Genomic DNA, 19,866 nt, shown 5'->3' with positions numbered 1-19,866 from the left:
ACAGCCAGGGTCAAGCTGAACAAATTTGCTGAAAGACAGGTACTACACTAGGAAAAATTGAGCTCACAAATTGTTTCCAGAATGAATCTTTCACTTAAGTGGAGTGTGTAACAAAATGGGATTTGAACCCCTTAAGTATATCTGAGTATTTCAGACAGGAATAAATTTTCCCACAAAATTGAGGATCTCAGTTGGAGTCTCAGTCCAGCACATAGTTTGAATCTACAGTGTGATTCATTTGTGTAATCTTTTACAACCTTAATATAATATTGCCAATCTCACATTTTGGATGCCAAAGATGTTAGAATGTTTAAGGGATTCAGTCATCACTGTCTCCATCAGGGGATGGAAAGTATGTTACAGTTTTTAACACATTATTGGCCTGAAAGCTATTTGGCACTCTAGCTCTGCTGGATGAAGACTGATGAAGTAATTACAGTGGCTTTGTTAGATACATCATCACAATGTTTGCCATATGTGATTTTAGGGAAGAAATGCAAAACCTAAGGATATACAGCACTTGAAAAAAGGCCATGGAACACCCTCAAGAACAAGGTAATTTCATTGAGAGGCGACAGATAGTTCATCATTGTAAGAGTGCATGAGAACAAATTAAGACAAATTAAACACGTGTTGCAGTAAAGAGTGCCCAAACTGTCACATCACTACACAGTGTAACCACTTCTGGTGGCAATGCATATGCATATACTTGCACGCAAATGGTCATAAATGTGCCAAATGGCATCCTGTGACAGATTGCTACAAGCATCTTGTGCTCTTTGTAGCAATTCAGCAATGGTTCTTGTAGGACCTGAAGAGCAAATAAGTTCCCACTTCATCATGTGCTATACATGTTCAACTGGCGAGAGATCTGGTGGTTTTGTTGGCCAGGGCAGTTGCTGTACACCATGGGGATTTGCTTTGTACTGCTGTAAAAGTACATCACCTCCCTGTCAAAGAGGTGGCAGTAGCATGGGAATAGCAGCCTGTGCAATGTAGTGGGCACTGGTTGTTTTACCCTGCAGAAACACCAAATGTGACTGTGAGTTGCACCTCCACTCCATAAAACCTGGAATAGTCTCTGTGTGTTGTGTGCAAATGCACTCTGGAATTGTTATTTCACCATGTCTACCCCATACATATGTACATCCATTACTTGCGTACAGACAGAATTTTCTTTCATCAGTGAAAAAACAGAGCATCGTTCCATTCTTCATGACATCAGAGAAGCCATTCTTGGTGTTGTTGTTGTTTGAGTGATAGCTTGGCCAGAGGCACATGTGGTCTTAATTTTACTGCAAGCAGATGTTTCCTAATGATCCCTGATGACACAGCAGCATGACGTGTACCCAGATTTTGTCCCTCAACGATATGCAGTCAGCCACCACTGCTCGCACAATCCATCAATCTTGATGTGTGTCTGTACTATGTGAGCATCCAGAACATTATCTGTTGAAAGCAGTGAAACATCACTGACACATTGTGCCCAACATGTGCAGAAATCCATTGATACATCCATCCAGCTTCCCACAGGCCCAAAAAGCAACCCTGCTCAAATGGCTAAAGCTGTTCAGCAGCAGAAAGAACTCATTGGTGGGACTTGGTTGTGCCCTAGAATTAATGTTGTAAACACTGCTCACATCTAAACTCGGGCCTTCTGTGCACCATATGATCACTGATGACTGTGTCAAATAAATCACTAACACTTTGACCCCTCAATATGCACATCTTATACTCTAGTGCCAATGAACAGAGCACTTGATGATGTTTCACTTTTTTCCAGAGATGTATGAACTCTGCTCATCATTCATATAAGACCTATGTTTTAACCAATTTGCCCCCTCACAAGGTATTTCCATTGACAAATTCCATACCATGTATAAATTTACTCCTAGTGTTGAGATTGTTAGATGTGAGTTGCAGAAATTTGGTGTCTATGTCCCTAAGGGTTCTCAGTTACACTGGAACCTACAGATATAATGTGTGACATGAAAAATAAATGAATTTACAAATAAAAGCTGCCATTATATGCTACATCTTATTGACAGATGCTAGGAGCTTCAGTATATAATATTTGGGGCAGCACTATTAGTTTCTGCAGGACGATTTATGTCGAGCTAGGACATTTTTTAAGAAATTCTGCACTAAAATGTAGGATAACAAAATTATGGTGTGATACCATGATCTATGATGGGATATGGGCACAGCCAGTGATGGACAGAAGAGGCAAGCTGCTAGATTTAAAAGACCACAAAATCTCCAAGACTGACAGTGATATACATATGCTCAAAACTTAGCACAGACTGGAGTGTGAGATGCTTTAAACAGTTTCCACAACAAAACTTTGTCTCAAAGTCTTGCAGAAAATCTAAAGAGCTTCTGCTAATATGTAAAGTATGCCAGCAGTGAGACACTGACAATCATGTCACTTTGTGATAGCAATGGTAATGTTACTGAAGACATCACCACTAAAGTTGAATTGCTGAACTCAGTTTTCTAAAATTCTTTCACCAAAGAAAATGCATTAAATATTCCAGAATTCAAATCAAGTATAGCTGTTGACTTGAGGAGCTTAGAAGTAGATATCCTCAGTACAACAAATGGATTTAAGTTATTTAACAAACAAAAGTCTTCTGGTCCAGATTGCATCTCATTTAAGTTCCTTTCAGAGTATGCTGGTGAAACAGCTCCATTTTAGCCATCATATACAACTGCACACAAATGAAAGATCCATACCCAAAAAGTAGAAAGCTCCACAGGTCACACCAATAGCCCCAATACTCAAGAAAGGAATTATGAATATTCTGTTAAATTGTAGATCCACATCACTGACACATTTGTTGTAGGATTTTGTATTCCAACATTATGAAATGGTTCAAAGAAAATACCATAAACATACACAGAACCAGCATGGACTCAGAAAATGTGTTCTTGTGATGTGCAGTTGGCTCTTTATTCACACAAAGTAATGAGTGCTATTGAGAGGAGGTCTCAAGTTGATTCCATATTTCTGGGTTTCCAGAAGGTTTTTGACACTGTTCCTCACAAAAGGCTTCTAATAAAATTGTGTGCCTGTGGTATATCATATCACATATGTGACTGGTTTCATGAGTTCTTATCAGAAAGAACACAGTTCGTTGTAACTGATGAGAAGTCATCTGGTGATACCTGTTTTATTTGACATTCCTCAAGGGAGCTGTTGTTAATCTACATAAATTATTTAGGAGACAATCTCAGTAGCTGTCTTATACTATTTTCAGATGATGCCATCATTTACCACCTAGTAAAATCATTAAAAGATCAAAATGTATTACAAAATGATTTAGACAAGATGTCTGCAAGGTGCAAAAAACATGCCATTTGATTCTCTATAATAGAAAGTGTGATGTCTTTCATGTGAGTACTAAAAAAATTCTGTTAAAATTTGGTACATGATAAACCATCAATTTAAAGGTTCTTTCTGTAACTATGTGTCTATGGATTACAAACATGAACAACTGAAACTGAGTCATAACAGAGTAAACATTGTGGGAAAGATGAATCAAACACTGCATATTATTGGCAGAATACTTAGACGGTACAACAATTCAACTAAACAGATGGCCTCCACTAAGCTGTCCATCCTATTCTCCAAAACTGCTCTGCAGTGTCGGATTCTTACAAAATGGGACTGATGGAGGACATCAGAAAAGTTCACTCATTTTGTATTATTTCAAAACAGTGGAGAGAGTGTCATGGAGTTAAAGTGGCAACCATTAAAAGAAAGGCATTTTTCATTGTGCTGAGGTCTTTGCATGAAATTTTAGTCCCCAGCTTTCTCATCAGAATGACAAAATATTTTGTTGGTTCCAATCCACATATGAAGGAATGACCACCATGACAAAATAAGAAAAATCAGAGCTCACAGAGCAAGATACAGGTATTCATTTTTCCCACATGATGTTCGAGAGTGAAATGGTAGAGAAATGGACTGAATGTGGTTCTATGCACCTCCTGTCAAACACTTATATTTGTACTGCAGAGTAACCATGTAGATCTAGATGATCTGGAATTACTAAAAATTCATTACATCTCAAGCCACTTTTCAAACAGAATATCACTGGCCTCTGTGAACTTATTAGAATTTGTGGTACTGGTATAGCTAGCATCTTCAGTGGGTTCAAAGAATAGCATTTATTCAACTTTTATGGTTTCTAATATTATAAATATAATTTAAAAACTTGTATATTGCAGGTAATGCAGAAATGACAGATCTCTTCAAGTGCCGTAAGTCTGGCACACAATGCTGTGCATCAAAAACTCTCATCCGTGAAACAATTGAAGAGAAATCAGGGCATTCGTCAGACCAGAACCATACTGTTACTGCAGTTGAACCATATCATCCAACTTTAAGGCCATCACACCATCCAGCACCACACAACCCATATACAACAAGTGAGTTCTTTTTCTTTCCTTTCTCTTGTGGTTGTTTGTGTCTTTGTATCTGTTAAATGTTGCCTGCAAATTCCTTTACAATTTAATTTCATTTTCTGTAGATGTTTGTTTAGAAAAATATAATTACATCAATTTGCCATAATTATACTGTTTATCAGTTTCGAAAGGATGCAGTTTCTGTGTATATATGGTCACAAATGGAGATTTATTAAATTTAATTTCACTCTATCTGCCAATGTCTCCTGTCTAGAAGCATTTGTAACCTCAACAGTCAATTTTGTGTACCAAGGGAACATTATCCAGTTTTCCAACAAGAAATAAATTTTATATTTAACCCACTGTAAAATCAATGGAATACATGCAGAGAGAATGTTTATGTAGTCAATAAATTTCAAAATGAATGTATAGTAGATTACAAGATTTTGAAGGCTCTTTAAAAAATAATAATTAGCTACTGCAATTCAGTTACATGAAGAAGAACATAAAATCAAGTGAACCATATGGCTCCTGAGACCTTTTCAAGTCTCAAACATCTATGATGTGTGTAAGCAGACTGAAGCAGCAAATGAAAATTTGTGTCAAGGCCAGGATTTGAATCCAAGTCTCCTGCTATCTAGGTAGATGCATTAACCACTACACCACCCTGGCACAGTGGGTTTGCACAGCTCCTTGGACTACCCTAGCATGCCTTCTTCCTCAATCCAAATTCCTATTCACGCATTGGTACTCCCCCTAAACTTGAACAGCATTGTGGAGGCTCTCCAGCTGTATTGGAATAGCACCTCAGCATCAAATGAAATAGGAGATTCTCCTTGGAACCCAGGCATATGCACTTTAATCAAATGAAACCACATAGGAGGTGGAATCCAAAATTTTTGGGGCTGATGCTGCCATCTGGAAAGAAGGAGTAGTAGACCTTTGCATTGCTAGGTGGCGAGAGCTGCATATCTGATGAGTCAGTGTGCGAAGAAGCATTCAGTTGGGGGGACGTGTTGCGTGTCCACAGTTATTTCCATAATACTCTATGTTTGGTGTGTGGTGATTTTATGATGGATCTGCAAACAGAACAGCATGTGTGTATCAAATTCTGTGTGAATCTTGAGAAAAGTGCTTCAGAGACCCTTGCAAAGATTCAATAAGTGTTTCGGGGACAGAGCATGAGCCGTACAATCATTTCAGTGGAAGAGCCCAGGCTGTCCAAGATCCAAAAAAGCGAGACAGATGAAGAGCAAAGTGAGGAGCATGATCACGTTATTCTTTGATACCAAGGGAATTGTGCAGAAAAAATTTGTCCCACCCAACCAAACAGTGAATTCTACATACTACTGTGATGTTTTGTGATGGCTCTGTGAAAACATGTGGCGATGACGGCCCGAACTTTGGTGTCAAGGAACTGGCTGTTGCACCATGACAACACGGCTTGTCACACGTCATTGCTCACCAGGACGTTTTTGGCAAAAAACAACATGGCGGTCGTACCCTACCCATCGTAATCACCAGAATTGGCACCTTGCAACTTCGCACTATTTGCAAAACTGCAACTCAACTTGAAAAGCCATCGGTTCGACACTCTAGAGAGGATTCAAGAAGCATCACAGGTGGTGGCAAATACCCTCAAAGAACAGGACTTCCAGAAACCGTTTGACCAGTGGCATAAGAGCTGGGACCGGTGTATACGTGCGGATGAGAACTACTTTGAGGGTGACGGTGACCATTAGTCCAAAGGTAACGTTTTTAACGGATGGCAGCACCAGTCCTGAAAATTTTGAATAGCACCTCATAGTTCCAGAGGCCTTTTCAAGTCTCAAACATCTGTGAAGAATAGGATTTTGGGTTAAGGAGTATAGTGTAATATCAGCAGTTGCTGAGGCTGGACTGCATGCAGCCAACTGTGCCTGATGGAGGTAGCAATTCATGGGTGTTGGGGGTAAGGAGGAGGCTGGAGTGGGGAGGGGGAGGGATAGCAGGATAGGGCTGGGGGAAGATGTAACGCTGCTTGTGGGAGTGTGGAAGGAAGTGATGGGGACAGGGTAGGGTTGCTAGGTTAGTGAGTGGGATGGGGGGTGGAGGATGCAGGAGGGGAGCAGAGAAGGAGAGATGTAGAGGAGGGAAAAATAGACTAGTGGGTGTTTCGATTGAACAGAAGGTTGTGTAGTGCTGAAGTGGGAATCAGTCTATCCCCTTCCATGCTCCCACTCCCGCATTACAAAACCTTCTATTTGACCAACACCCCCACTAGTCTATTGTCCCTACTCTACTTCTCTCCTTTTCTGCTCCCCTCCCACCCTCCCCCCCTCCCATTCAGTACCTACCCTGTCCCCATCACATCCATGCATACTCCTACAAGCAGTATTACACCTTCTCTCCACCCCTATGCTGCTATCTTTCCCCCTCCCCATCCCAGCCTCCTCATTCCCACCACCCATGGATTGCTTCTTCCATCAGGCACAGTTGATTGTATGAGTCCAGCCTCAGCAGCCAGAGACAGTGGTTATGTCTGTGCGAGTTGTGCTTGTGTGACTGTGTGTATGTTTTCTACTTTAGAAGAAGGTCTTTTGGCCAAAAGCTCAAATGCATGCCTGTCTACAACTCAACATCTCCTTTATAAGGTGAGTAGCAGTCTAGCCTCTTCATAACATTGTCATTGTTCCCACCTGGATTTATCAACAATACCTGGTTCTTTCAGTTTATATGGGCCTCATCTGATTAATTTCAGCTTCGTGGAAGACCAGTTTGGGTTTTGGATAAATGTAGGTACACAAGAGGCAAAACTGACCCTGCTACTTAACTTAGAAGATAGATTAACGAAAGGCAAATCAATGTTCACAGCATTTATAGATCAGAGCAAGGTTTTTACAGTTTTGAATTGAATACACTCTTTGAAATTCTGAAGATACAAGGAGTAAAATACAGGGAGCAAACATTTACTTACAACTTATACAGAAACCAGACAGCAGTTATAAGAGTCAAAGAACATGAGAGGGAAGCAGTAGTTGAGAACAGGGTGAGACAGAGGTGTAGCCTATACCTGGTGTTATTTAGTTTGCACATTGAGCAAACAGTAAAGGAAACAAGGGAGAAGAAATAAAACCTTTGAGTTTTGCCAATGGCATTGTAATTATGACAGAGATGGGAAAGGACTTAGAAGAGGAGATTAACAATGGATAGTGTCTTGAAAAGAGGATATATGTTGAACATCAACAAATGTAAAATCAGAGTAATGGAAAGTAGTCAGATTAAATCAAGTGATGTTGAGGTAATTATGAGACAGTAAAAGCAATAGATGAATTTTGCTACTTGGGCAGCAAAATAATGATGATAGACAAAGTAAAGATGAAATAAAATATAGCAAGAATTTTTTTAACTGTAATTTTTTAACATATGATATAAATTAAGTGTTAGGAAGTCTTGTCTGAAGGCATTTGTGTGGAGTGTAGCCTCACATGGAAGTGAAACATGGATGATAAGTGGTTCAGACAAAAAGAGATTAATAGCATTTGAAATACGATGCTACAGAAGAACACTGAAAATTAAATGGGTAGATCAATTAATTACTGAGGAGGTAATGAATGGAAATAGGGAGAAAAGAAATGTGTGGCAAACCTTGACTAAAGGAAGGGATTGGTTGATAGGACACATCCTGAGACATCAAAGTATCATAAGGGGAGACCAAGAGATGAACACAGTAAGCAAGATCAATTGGCTGTAGGTTGGAGTTGTTATGCAGTAATGATGATGCTTGTAGAGGATAGATTAGAGTGGAGAGCTGCAGCAAACCAGTCTTCGAACAGAAGACCACAACAGTGTCTACTTTTCCGGTACTTAGCATTCATACATAATAGGTATGAAGGAAACATAACTGATGAGAATCCTAATGCTTAATAACAGACCCTTGTGTTGCCACCACACCTTTATCATTTGAAATTGTCTAAACGCTTATGTCTGTGTCACATCTTTATCTTTAAATAATGCTTATCTTACCTTTTTGGAATTGGATGACATGATATTAGTACAGAAGTATGCTCACATGTATTCATTTTTAATTAGTGCTAATCACAATAAATGCAAAGCTGTATTTTCTCCTATAGGTGTGGCTGCCACAACTACCACTTCAACAACAAGACCACCAGTTTACAGCAAGTATGTATGTGGTGTGAAGGGTACAGCACGCCATGGTAGAGTTGTAGGTGGAGAGGATGGGGATCCTGGTGAATGGTGCTGGCAAGTCGCTCTCATAAATTCCCTAAACCAATATCTCTGTGGTGGAGCACTCATTGGCACTCAGTGGGTTCTTACAGCTGCACATTGTGTTACAAAGTGAGTACAGACTATGCATTTATCACTAGATAATGTTGACTGTTATAGTTTAGTTCTTTAAATTCCTGGTTCCATGTGAAAGCTAGGCATGTTCTTCATATGATGCTCATAAAATGTATCTAACATCTGTCACACTGTTCATTGTGTCTATATATCTTGAAGGTTATCCATAATATATAGGTGAATGGTAAAATTATTCCCATTTGCACTTCAAATGGACAAAGTATCCAGAACATGAATATGCTAATCTTCTTTAGGGTATATGATTCAGCTTAACATTTATAACAAGTACCTAATATAAAACTGATACACAATAATATAATACTTGCCAAAAATGTGGTGGTAAGGCAGTGTCATTCTACAATAATATGGAATGAGTTCTAGGAATATGAAAATGTGTGGTTCCCCCAACTTGATTTGAAGGTGCTTCACCAAAAATTAAACTGGTGAATGATTTAATGTTCAACATATTATTGTATGGCAAGGGTGCCGTGGATAATAATACACATAGCCAATGTGGACAGAGTTGCTACAGACATGTGTATATTCTATGTATGAAATATACAGACAAAGTTGTTGTTCTTATAAGAGAAGTTTATTTGCCCAGCTTGCAGAAACATACACAATGATTACTAGTTTCAGCATAATTAAACCACCATCTTCAGACCATATGCATAGAAAATTTTTTTTACTGAACCAATCCGTGCTGTAGAGTGTTCACATTAATTGGATACAACTGTAATGTATATGGAGGTACAGTTATGAAAAATTCTAATGTCAAACCAACAGAAACTGCAAATTCAAGGTAAACATACCTTATAGAGATGACATTCCACAGTACCCTCTTTCTCATACAATAACACAATAGCTGAGTGCCCAGTAGTTACAAATAAAATACAGGGTGATTATAATTAAAGTTACACTTTCAAACCGCTGTAGAAATAACACCACTGGTCAGAATGACGTCAAATTGCAATGGAATATTATCGGGGAAGGGGAAAAACATATGGCAGAAGAAAAATAAATAGTTACAAAATGCAGCAAAAGATGCCACTGTAAGCATCATAATTTAGTAGTAGTCAATTACAAATGACAAATGAATCATACAACAATCCCTAAGGTGTACGTTTGATGTTGAAAAAACTGCACTACTCAGTGTGCAGGGGTGTACAGGTGTGATACTATAAGTTATGTAAGTCCATCCGCCACAGCAAGGTCATATCATATCGGATGGGAAAAATTGGTTTTTAATTGTCCTTAGACCAAAAACCACATAAAAAGCATCACTCACACCAGTTTTTAATTGTCCTGATGCCAAAAACTGCATAAAAAGCATCTGTCAAAATCAAATTGGGTTATTGATTTCTGTGTGACTGGTGCAAAACATGTTCACTGTGCTGTTCAACATTTTCGCAACAAGTTGAAATCGAAAAACAGCATGTTCCACAACTGCTCAAAGTGTTTACGGGGTCACATTCAGAATTTGTTGCGTAATGCGTGCCTTCAATGCTGCCAAGTTTGTAAGCAGAACACTGAACACAACATCTTTCAGATGGCCCCACAGCCAGAAGTCACATGGATTAGGATCAGATGATCAGGACAGTCAGGCTGTAGGGAAATGGTGGCTGATAATTCTAGCATTTCTGAAGCGGTGCTTCAGCAGCTGCGTAACTGGAATTGCAATGTGCAGAAGTGTGCCATCTTGCATAAAAATGTTCCCATCTACACATCCGTGCTGTTGGCAAGATGGAATGACATGGTTGCACAAAAGACACGCATAGCGCTTACCAGTGACAGTACAGGTAACAGGGATGGTAGCACCTGTTTCTTCGAAAAAATATGACCCTATGTTAAATGATGCCCTAAACTCACACCATACAGTGTCATTTTCAGGATGAAGTGGTACTAGTTGATTTGCGTGTGGATTTTCCATTGCCTGTATTTGACAATTCTGTGTATTGACATATCCTGTCAGATATAAGTGGGCTTTGTCTGTCCATAAAATATTCCACGGCCAATCATTGTCCACTTCCATGCAAGCAAGAAATTCTAAAGCAACGGTCTCTCTTGTTGGCAGGTCAACAGGAAGCAACTTGTGCACATGTGTAATTTTGAATGGATAGCAAAGAAGGATGTTTTGCAGGATTTTACGCACTGTGGTCACGGGTATTTCCAATGTTCAGGCAATTCTCTGTGCACTACAAGTTTGCACACCACCACTCGTCTCCACATGCATTGCTGTGGCCTTTGCTTCCACTGACATTGAATCAATTTGTTTCCTCCCTCTACCAGATTGCACACCAAAAGAACCTGTCTTTTCGAATTTCTGAATCATTTCCTCCAGACCCACAGTAGTCATCGGACCAATGCCTTTTTTTTAAAACTCTACAGTGTCCAGAACTTCTGCAGAGTGATGTATGCACAGTGTCATCATTCTTGTAATACATTTTTACAAGCAGAGCACGATCCAGCATTGAGACAAGTCATGGTGAATGTCACAGACACGAAAGGAGGAAAAACCATGTATCCGACATGTTTATGCCAGCTTCAGTGGGTCATGCGTATGACAGTTTTTTTTCATTTATGTATTCTGACACATACAGCACCATCTATTGATCAATTTTCACGCATTTTTTTTTTCTTCTGCCATACCTTTTCCCACTTCTTTGATAATATTCCATTGCAATTTGATGTCATTCTGATCAGAGGTGTTATTTCTACAGCGTTTTCAAAGTTTAACTTCAATTATAATCACCCTTTACATTGGACATGTATAAAATGTTTTCATGTTGTGTCTTGTTGACATCTCATAGGAAACATTTATGAGACAATAAATGGGAAACATCATGTTTTGAAGTGGCACCAGATGGTAGCAATCTTTTACAATATAAAATTATGTCTTTGAAATAAAATATAAAGAATTTTATAGTTTTCAATTATATAGTGTCTGTATACAATTTGTATTTGGATGTTTGCTTTTAAAGTCCTATGTCATATATTTATATTCATGAAATGCACTGCACATTTTAAGTAATGACTAGCACAATATGGTGGCTTAAACCATTTTAAACCTTCATCTGTGATGACAGTCCAAGACAGAAACTGGTAGAATTTCAGTTTAAAATAAAAACAACTGATGGTTCTAATATGCATTTTATATATTATTTATATATGTATGAAAATCCATAAAAGTAAAAGGATTATATACCTGGTTTTCCTTATACATATACCAATACATTACGATAATAAATTCTTGATACAAAGATAATATGAAATATGTGTCATTCTGTGGAGCACATTTTCAAAATTAACTGTGTGTACATGAAAGTGCATATTTCCTGTCAAAAATTATGTCAATAAACTTATGGTAATCTTTGTCAGAATGTATAGTACACATAGGGTATAGTATTATTAGTGTTAGTATTCATTATCAAAAATCATATGTAATTCTACTGAGTAAAGGATGCATATTTTTATTGATAGTGGTGTTACTGGATTGTTCTGTCACTGCTTGGTAAAACACTATCATATTCACCAATAATAATGTAAACTTCAGATTTTATAAAGTATATAGTTATCTTGTGGACCAGTTTTGGTTTACAAAACTGGTTGTGACAATGACTTTCATTAGCAAAGTAATTTTTAATTCATCTTAAGTATTTGTCAATGAAACTATATATGTGCACAATCTTAAGAAGGTTACACCAGCTTTACTCACTCCAATATAAACTACAACAATGTTTCACTGGTGCTAACATTTTTTAAGCTTTAGGATGAATGTCTATACACAAAAAATTGGTCCTTTTGAACATAACAGCAATCTAGATAGCAATATCAATATTAGAATACACAATACAATACAATACAATATTGTTGTTGTTGTTGTGGTCTTCAGTCCTGAGACTGGTTTGATGCAGCTCTCCATGCTACTCTATCCTGTGCAAGCTTTTTCATCTCCCAGTACCTACTGCAACCTACAGCCTTCTGAATCTGCTTAGTGTATTCGTCTCTTGGTCTCCCTCTACGATTTTTACCCTCCACGCTGCCCTCCAATACTAAATTGGTGATCCCTTGATGCCTCAGAACATGTCCTACCAACCGATCCCTTCTTCTGGTCAAGTTGTGCCACAAACTTCTCTTCTCCCCAATCCTATTCAATACTTCCTCATTAGTTATGTGATCTACCCATCTAATCTTCAGCATTCTTCTGTAGCACCACATTTCGAAAGCTTCTATTCTCTTCTTGTCCAAACTATTTGTCGCCCATGTTTCACTTCCATACATGGCTACACTCCATACGAATACTAGAATACACAAAAAATTGGTCCTTTTGAACATAACAGCAATCTAGATAGCAGTATCAATATTAGAATTTTTGTCATATTCAATTCAGGTAGGGAACAGAAAGGAAAAGAAAAAACCGTCCCGTGCCTCTGCATGCAACATAATCCCTCTTATATCATTCTCAAGGTCTCCTCACAAGATAAAGCATGGAGATAAAAGAACTGCCATACAATCTGCCTTGTACATTGGTTATCAAAAATTTCTCAATAGGGTTTTGCAGTAATGAAGCTATGCTTCATCCAAATATTCCCAATAAAATTATATGAGTATTTCTGTTACACTTTCATATGAGGTGTACCAACATGTTTTTATCCTAGCAGCATGTCTATGAATTTGATATGTGTGTCATGTCTATGTGATAAGAACACCAAATACTGAAGCAGCATTCTATACTTGGTCGCACTAGCACATAATATGCTATTTTCATTACAGATGCCTCACACTTTCCCAGTACCACACCAGTAGATCTAAGCCTTCCATTCACCTTCTCTGCTGCTAATTTCATGTGTGCATCTTATCTCATAGTGCTTTGTAATATTACCTTAGGTATTTTAACAATGTGAAGGGCTTCAGAAATTATGATCTGATATTATCAATATTTTTCTGTTTGTTAAGGGTATTATCTTTCATTTATTCACATTTAAGGAAGTTGCCATTCAATACACTAAATGGAAATATTGCCTAAGTTATTCAGCATTTCCTTACTATCATTCAGTGACAATATTTTCCTAGAGAGAACAGCATTAGCTACAAGCTACCTGAGAGTGCTGCTAATCCCATCTGATAAATTCTTTAAGTGGGTGGAGAACATCAAGAGTGCTGTAAAGCTTTCCTCAGTCACACTCAATGTTACTTTTGTTTCTGTTGAACATTTGCTCGCATATTTTCTGACAAATACCTCTGTGTTATACTGTGCACTGTATAATTAGTGGGATCTATTTTCCAAACATTTATGAGTCAAGAGTATATTTGTGAAGGTAATTCTTATATTTACATCCCACTAATCTTTGTGTCATAAACAGATAGTATGATCTGGCTGTAAATTACCTTCAGGAGGTGAAGTTCCAGAACTGTCAAAAGATAAATTTAAAAGTGGAAAAAAACTATTCCTAACTTTTGGAACTATCAGCTGCTTTCTCATTGAGAAAAGAAGGATAAGTCAAGAAATGACAGAAAGGAAAGACAGATCACTGAGACCCCAAGGTGAAAGGGGTCCACGTGTTGTCATGACATCCTCATTTACAGTTACAAAGTATTATTCACTGCACAAGAGATTGTTAATAAATATTATTTAATAAAGGGTCTTTCTTCACAGTGTATTCAAAGTAAAATTAAGTAGAATTCTATCATGATGTTGTGCCTTGTTTGCATTGAATAGTCAGAACTGTTTTTTCCATATGAGAGTATCATCAGTATGTGAGTTTGTACGATGGTCAAACAATGGTACAGTAACAGGCTCCTCATGCAAGAGTGTGAATTTAAATGCACAATTTAACATTGTTGGTATATTGCGTGTAGTTTCAACATCAGGCGGGATGGAGAATTTGATCCATGGATTTACTGCATATAGGACTGAGTGTCCAAGGCTTTTTTGAAAGACAGTTTGCCATGATCTAATTCTAAAAATTGCTGTATGCTTCATGCAAATCACTTGTTATAGATGCACAGGTTGTTGTTAAGGTACATAGTTATCATTTCCAATTGAATAAACAAACTAAGACATCATGCCTTATTCACTGCCATATCCAATTAGCTCTTTAGTAACTTCAATAATAAATTTAGTTGTTGAATTCTGGTATCAAACTTCACAGTACAGTTCATTTTCATTCCAGTATTGTGAGATCTGGTGATGCTATCTACGTGCGTGTTGGTGACCATGATTTGACACGTAAATATGGAAGCCCAGGTGCACAGACATTGCGTGTAGCAACAACATACATCCATCACAACCATAACAGCCAAACCCTGGATAATGACATAGCATTGCTGAAGTTACATGGACAAGCTGAGCTCAAGGATGGTGTGTGTCTAGTCTGCTTGCCTGCCAGAGGAGTTAGTCAAGCAGCTGGAAAGCGATGCACTGTCACGGGATATGGATATATGGGAGAGAGTGAGTATATAACTTTGTAAGAAGTATCTAGTGAGATGTGTGTGCTTCTCACAACAAGTTGTGTTTGAAGCAATACAGTAATAAAGTATTTATTGTCACATTCATTTCATAAACATAGTGAAAATTAATGCTGACTGAATTGAGAAACTTAGTAATATTTCAATTTCCCACATTAGGAATATACATTGAGATACAGATTCAATCAGAAACTTTGAATAATGTTGCCAAGCCTAACTCTCATGTACTTTTTAATTCTAGAATTGTCCTGGAAACAAGTTTCCTTAGGATTGCAAACAAAAAGGAAACATTGTTTGTTGGGAATATTTATTGCAACAGATGCAGGAATTGTTGAGCTACCTCTCAGCACAGTCACAATTGAGATGCTTTTTGTACAGTGAGATGAATTTCTGTATTTCTGCCTCACAGAAGTTTGCCATCATGGCTTGAAACTAGAGCATAACACATACCTCATCACTTCATCATTATGTGAAAATGTTGATCCAACAATAACTTTGACAGGTGCAACAAAAGATAGAAATAATTGGGAATAAGATGAGAATTGTAATATGGATGGTCAAAACACCTCCCTATGCAACCCCAGCTACAATATATAAAACTTTTTTTCTCTATTTTAATGGCACTCACCTTAAGTTATCTGTAGGTAAGGATTGTCAATTATCAAACACACCCATACGCAACACCTAACACAACTTGTTCTGAAAGGTCCATTGCAATTACAAGAATTGATATTTTCACACTGCTACATTTAGTACCTTTAATTTAACAGTTTGCCACTATGACTTTCCCTCAGTGATCCTCACTGATGAGGTACGGACATCCATTACAATCACCATAAGACTTTCCACTGACCAACCAAAACTTACGTGCTTCGACAATGCAACGTCAACTTATTAATGACATCTGGGTTTTACATCACTATAAATGGCAGTAAATTTTCATTGGCACTATGTTCTGTGCTTCTAAGCATTTTACATATTCACCATAAATAATGCTATTATCTGTCTCAAATCTGCATATCAGATTACATGCAATTAGTAGTGATGGGAAGAAGTTCTAAGAAGTTCTTCTACAGATAACAGACAAAATCCATGTAAGTGGAGCTGCTGCATTCCAGAATGAACTGAGAAGACACCGAACCAGGAGAAATATCAGCTGCAGAACCTGACACAAATATTGTTCAACTGTACAAGAATAATCTTTCTTCAAGAATACAATCAAGATAAACAAGAAGAAATATACACTACTTTGGACAGGAGTGATTAAATAAGCTCTTTGGGGTGGGAAAATAAAACAAAATAGACCATATAATACTTGTTTTTGAAGGCTTACAGAAAAAAAATATATGTAGTCCAAAGGAGTTCATTATTTCAACCCACTTAGTTTCCTGTAACTCTTTTTCAGTTTCATGATGTAAACTGAATAATAAAAATTTATTGTTTCAGCTGGTCCTATCCCACTGAGAGTCCGAGAAGCTGAAATACCTATTGTGAGTGATGCAGAATGTATAAGAAAAATCAATGCAGTTACAGAAAAAATCTTTATCCTTCCAGCAAGCAGTTTTTGTGCTGGTGGAGAAGAAGGAAATGATGCATGTCAGGTAAGATCTGTTTTGTCAAAAAATAGTCTATGTGAAGCTATGAGTCAAATATCTCATTCTGTTCTCCAATTATATTTCAGTGTTGCAAATATACTGACTTACCCAGTGGCAGACTACTGATGAGGAACTAGTCATATAAGACTCTTGATAGTTAGCTCAAAGTTGTTTACAGAATAACTGTGGAAAAACATGGCTATGTTGTTCACATTACACAAGGCAGACGTGGCAAGTAGTAGCAGGTTTAGGAAACATCTACAAACTAAAATTTAAAAAAATGAGATTTTTTTCAACTAAACTGTTTGCAAACTGGACATACATATTTAACAGTTCTGCAAATTTAGCACATATTGCAGAAAAATAATAAGTTTTTAATTGGTAAAAGCTCTTTAAATTTATGATTCTTCTACCAAATGTCTACTTATCAGATAACAAACAAAGCTATGTAAAACCCTTTCTAATGCGCTCCCTCCATCCCCACAGAGTAGATGGCTACCACTGATTCAACAACTGTAAAATATTTCACAAACACACTATTTTGTTTAGTTTTCCCTTCACTGTTACCCATGTGAGTGGTTGTAAAGCCTACCCTATGTGCCCTGCAAGTGGCATAATGTCAGGAACAACCAATGCCGAAACGTTTTATCAAGGAAAAGGTGACTTGTCACACCATACCTTTGATCTACCAACTTATCTTCAAGTTATGTTCAGAATTTCATGTTCACACACACACACACACACACACACACACACACACACACACACACACACACACACCACTAAACTGATAGTCTAATCAGATGGGCATAGAAAAATTATCTGCACTAAAAATGCTTCGTGCACTGTGCAAATAATTAGTCCTGCAACTAGGATGCTTGGAAGGAGAGGTTTTTGTGTATATTAAAAAAAAAATGCTCTCTGATCTCTAGATTTTGCACAGCTTGTTCTGTTCACATGGGATTGACACATTAATAACCAGATGCTGAAACTGAAAACACAATAGTATTATAGACATGTAAAAAAGGACAAACTTTGAGTTTTAAATGAGATGATTGGCCATCAAGATGAGAATGAGACTTACTAGCTTCCTTCCTAGTTGATTCATATCACAGGATGACATGCATGAGAGGCAGACATCTATATACACATACTTTAAATTAACATTATCTTCCCTTGACCAAGATGAAAGACTTGTTCATTGCACCCAACAAGCACACTATGCTCCATCTCTCATCACAGGCATATCCTATCCTATACTATCAGACACAAGTCCATCTGTGGAAGTAATCACAACGTACACCAGCTCGCTGTAACGTCTGCACAGTATTTTATGTGGAAGTGACCATCAACATGCTGTCCACCTGAATGCACGAATGTGACCAAAAGCAGAGTCAACCACCCAGTGGTGGAACATGCTGCTGACCATACCAAGTTCATCTTCAGTAGGCCCCCACCATGTGGATCACCCCCTCTCCTCCGACCACAGTTCCTCTGAATTACATATATAAGAACTGTCCTTGTGACAAATCATTTGATTCTGTAATCTTCCCGGCCTTAATTTACCCTATCCCTCTCCTCTACCCACTTCCACCTCTGTCTTCATGACCCCCAAACCACTCATTCTATACTCACATCCTCCTCACTGTAGACTCTCTCTTCCTGTGTTCTATTTCCTCTCCTAATTCACTTTCAACTGCCAACTCCCCCTGCCTATGCGAGAGAAAACTCACCAATGGCACAGCCTTATCTCATATGCCTGCTTTCTGTTCCTGCCAGCCATCCATCCCTCCACTCCTCACCTCCTTCCGACCCTCATCCAATCCACCCAACACAACCCCCATTCTAACTGAGCTGCAGTGCCAGCTCAATTTAGTCTCCAGGGACACACAAGCAAGATGACCATTAACCAAACTGCTCAAAAGACAAGTCTAAATATCAAAAAGACATTATGCCTAATTTACCTCCAAAATTAACAACAGGAAAAAATTGTTACTACTCACTTATTTCTTTTTTTTTTTCCAGACTAATGTAATCTTATAATCTGCCATGTGGGTCTGTTTAGTATTTACATTGAAAAGTTATTTGTTTCATTTCTCTGTCTTGTAGGGAGATGGAGGTGGGCCACTGGTTTGTCAAGATGATGGATTTTATGAACTAGCAGGTTTGGTATCTTGGGGATTTGGATGTGGCCGAGCTGATGTCCCAGGTGTCTATGTGAAAGTTTCCTCCTTCATTGGTTGGATTAATCAGATTATCAGTGTAAATAATCTGTAGCGAACAGAGATAGTAGAACATAATTTCACTCTGTAAATAACTCATTATATTTATATCATCATTAAATATTTTTATCACTGAGTTTACAGTATCATTTAGTGCAGTAGTATCAATCACCATCAAACATCATAAGTAATGCAATAGAATTTATCTCAGGGTTTGATGCCTAAAATACAATCATGATGTCTGATAGTTGAAAAGTATTTCAGTTTTAAGTGTAATACAGCACATCAAATGCATACTGTATTTAAAATTTAAACATTGTATAATATCATCTTCTATAATATCTGACTGATGCCACAGAACATATAAGTTTCACAATATACCAAAAACTTATTTTTATATCACAAGTTATCATTATATAGTAAGAAAATGTAAATATTTGTTGTTAATTTATATACACATCAATGACTGAGCCATTAAATGGCTATTTTTAAAATTCATTTTTTGTATGAATAAATGTGTGTCAAAAACATGTTTCAGTATCCGAATAAATGTAGCAGCACTCACAGTTGTGTAAATAAATGTATTATATTGGCTTAGTGCCCATGAAATCAGTTTTTTTGATGATTTATCTTTAAAAGTGTTCTGTAAATACAAAAGGCAATAGACATGAAGACATCAACAAACATTGTATTCAAATGTTTTTTATTCCAGTCTTTGATCACAATATCAATTCTTTTGATGGTGACCGGTTTCAGTATGTAATGACCATCCTCAGATGTTTTCTACACCATGTTCTAAAGTGATAAGGCGTAGAAAAGATCTTAGG

The 19,866-nt window shown here is 37.6% G+C and overlaps 1 protein-coding gene across 1 annotated transcript in view; it reads left to right on the top strand.

Annotated features, from left to right (window-relative positions):
- LOC124612274 (protein masquerade) overlaps positions 1–19,591 on the top strand; it is a 242,047-nt gene extending 222,456 nt beyond the window's left edge. Inside the window, exons 6-10 of the mRNA XM_047140380.1 lie at positions 4,234–4,434; positions 8,523–8,751; positions 14,928–15,205; positions 16,669–16,823; positions 18,927–19,591. Of these exons, the coding sequence (XP_046996336.1) occupies positions 4,234–4,434; positions 8,523–8,751; positions 14,928–15,205; positions 16,669–16,823; positions 18,927–19,094 (1,031 nt within the window). The 3' untranslated portion in view covers positions 19,095–19,591. The remainder of the gene's footprint in view (positions 1–4,233; positions 4,435–8,522; positions 8,752–14,927; positions 15,206–16,668; positions 16,824–18,926) is intronic.
- Positions 19,592–19,866: the final 275 nt, after the last annotated feature.

This window comes from Schistocerca americana, chromosome 1 (genome assembly GCF_021461395.2).
Source record: "Schistocerca americana isolate TAMUIC-IGC-003095 chromosome 1, iqSchAmer2.1, whole genome shotgun sequence".
Lineage (NCBI taxonomy): Eukaryota > Metazoa > Arthropoda > Insecta > Orthoptera > Acrididae > Schistocerca > Schistocerca americana.
Note: the sequence above shows the minus strand (reverse complement) of the source record. Positions and strands in the feature narration are given on the sequence as shown.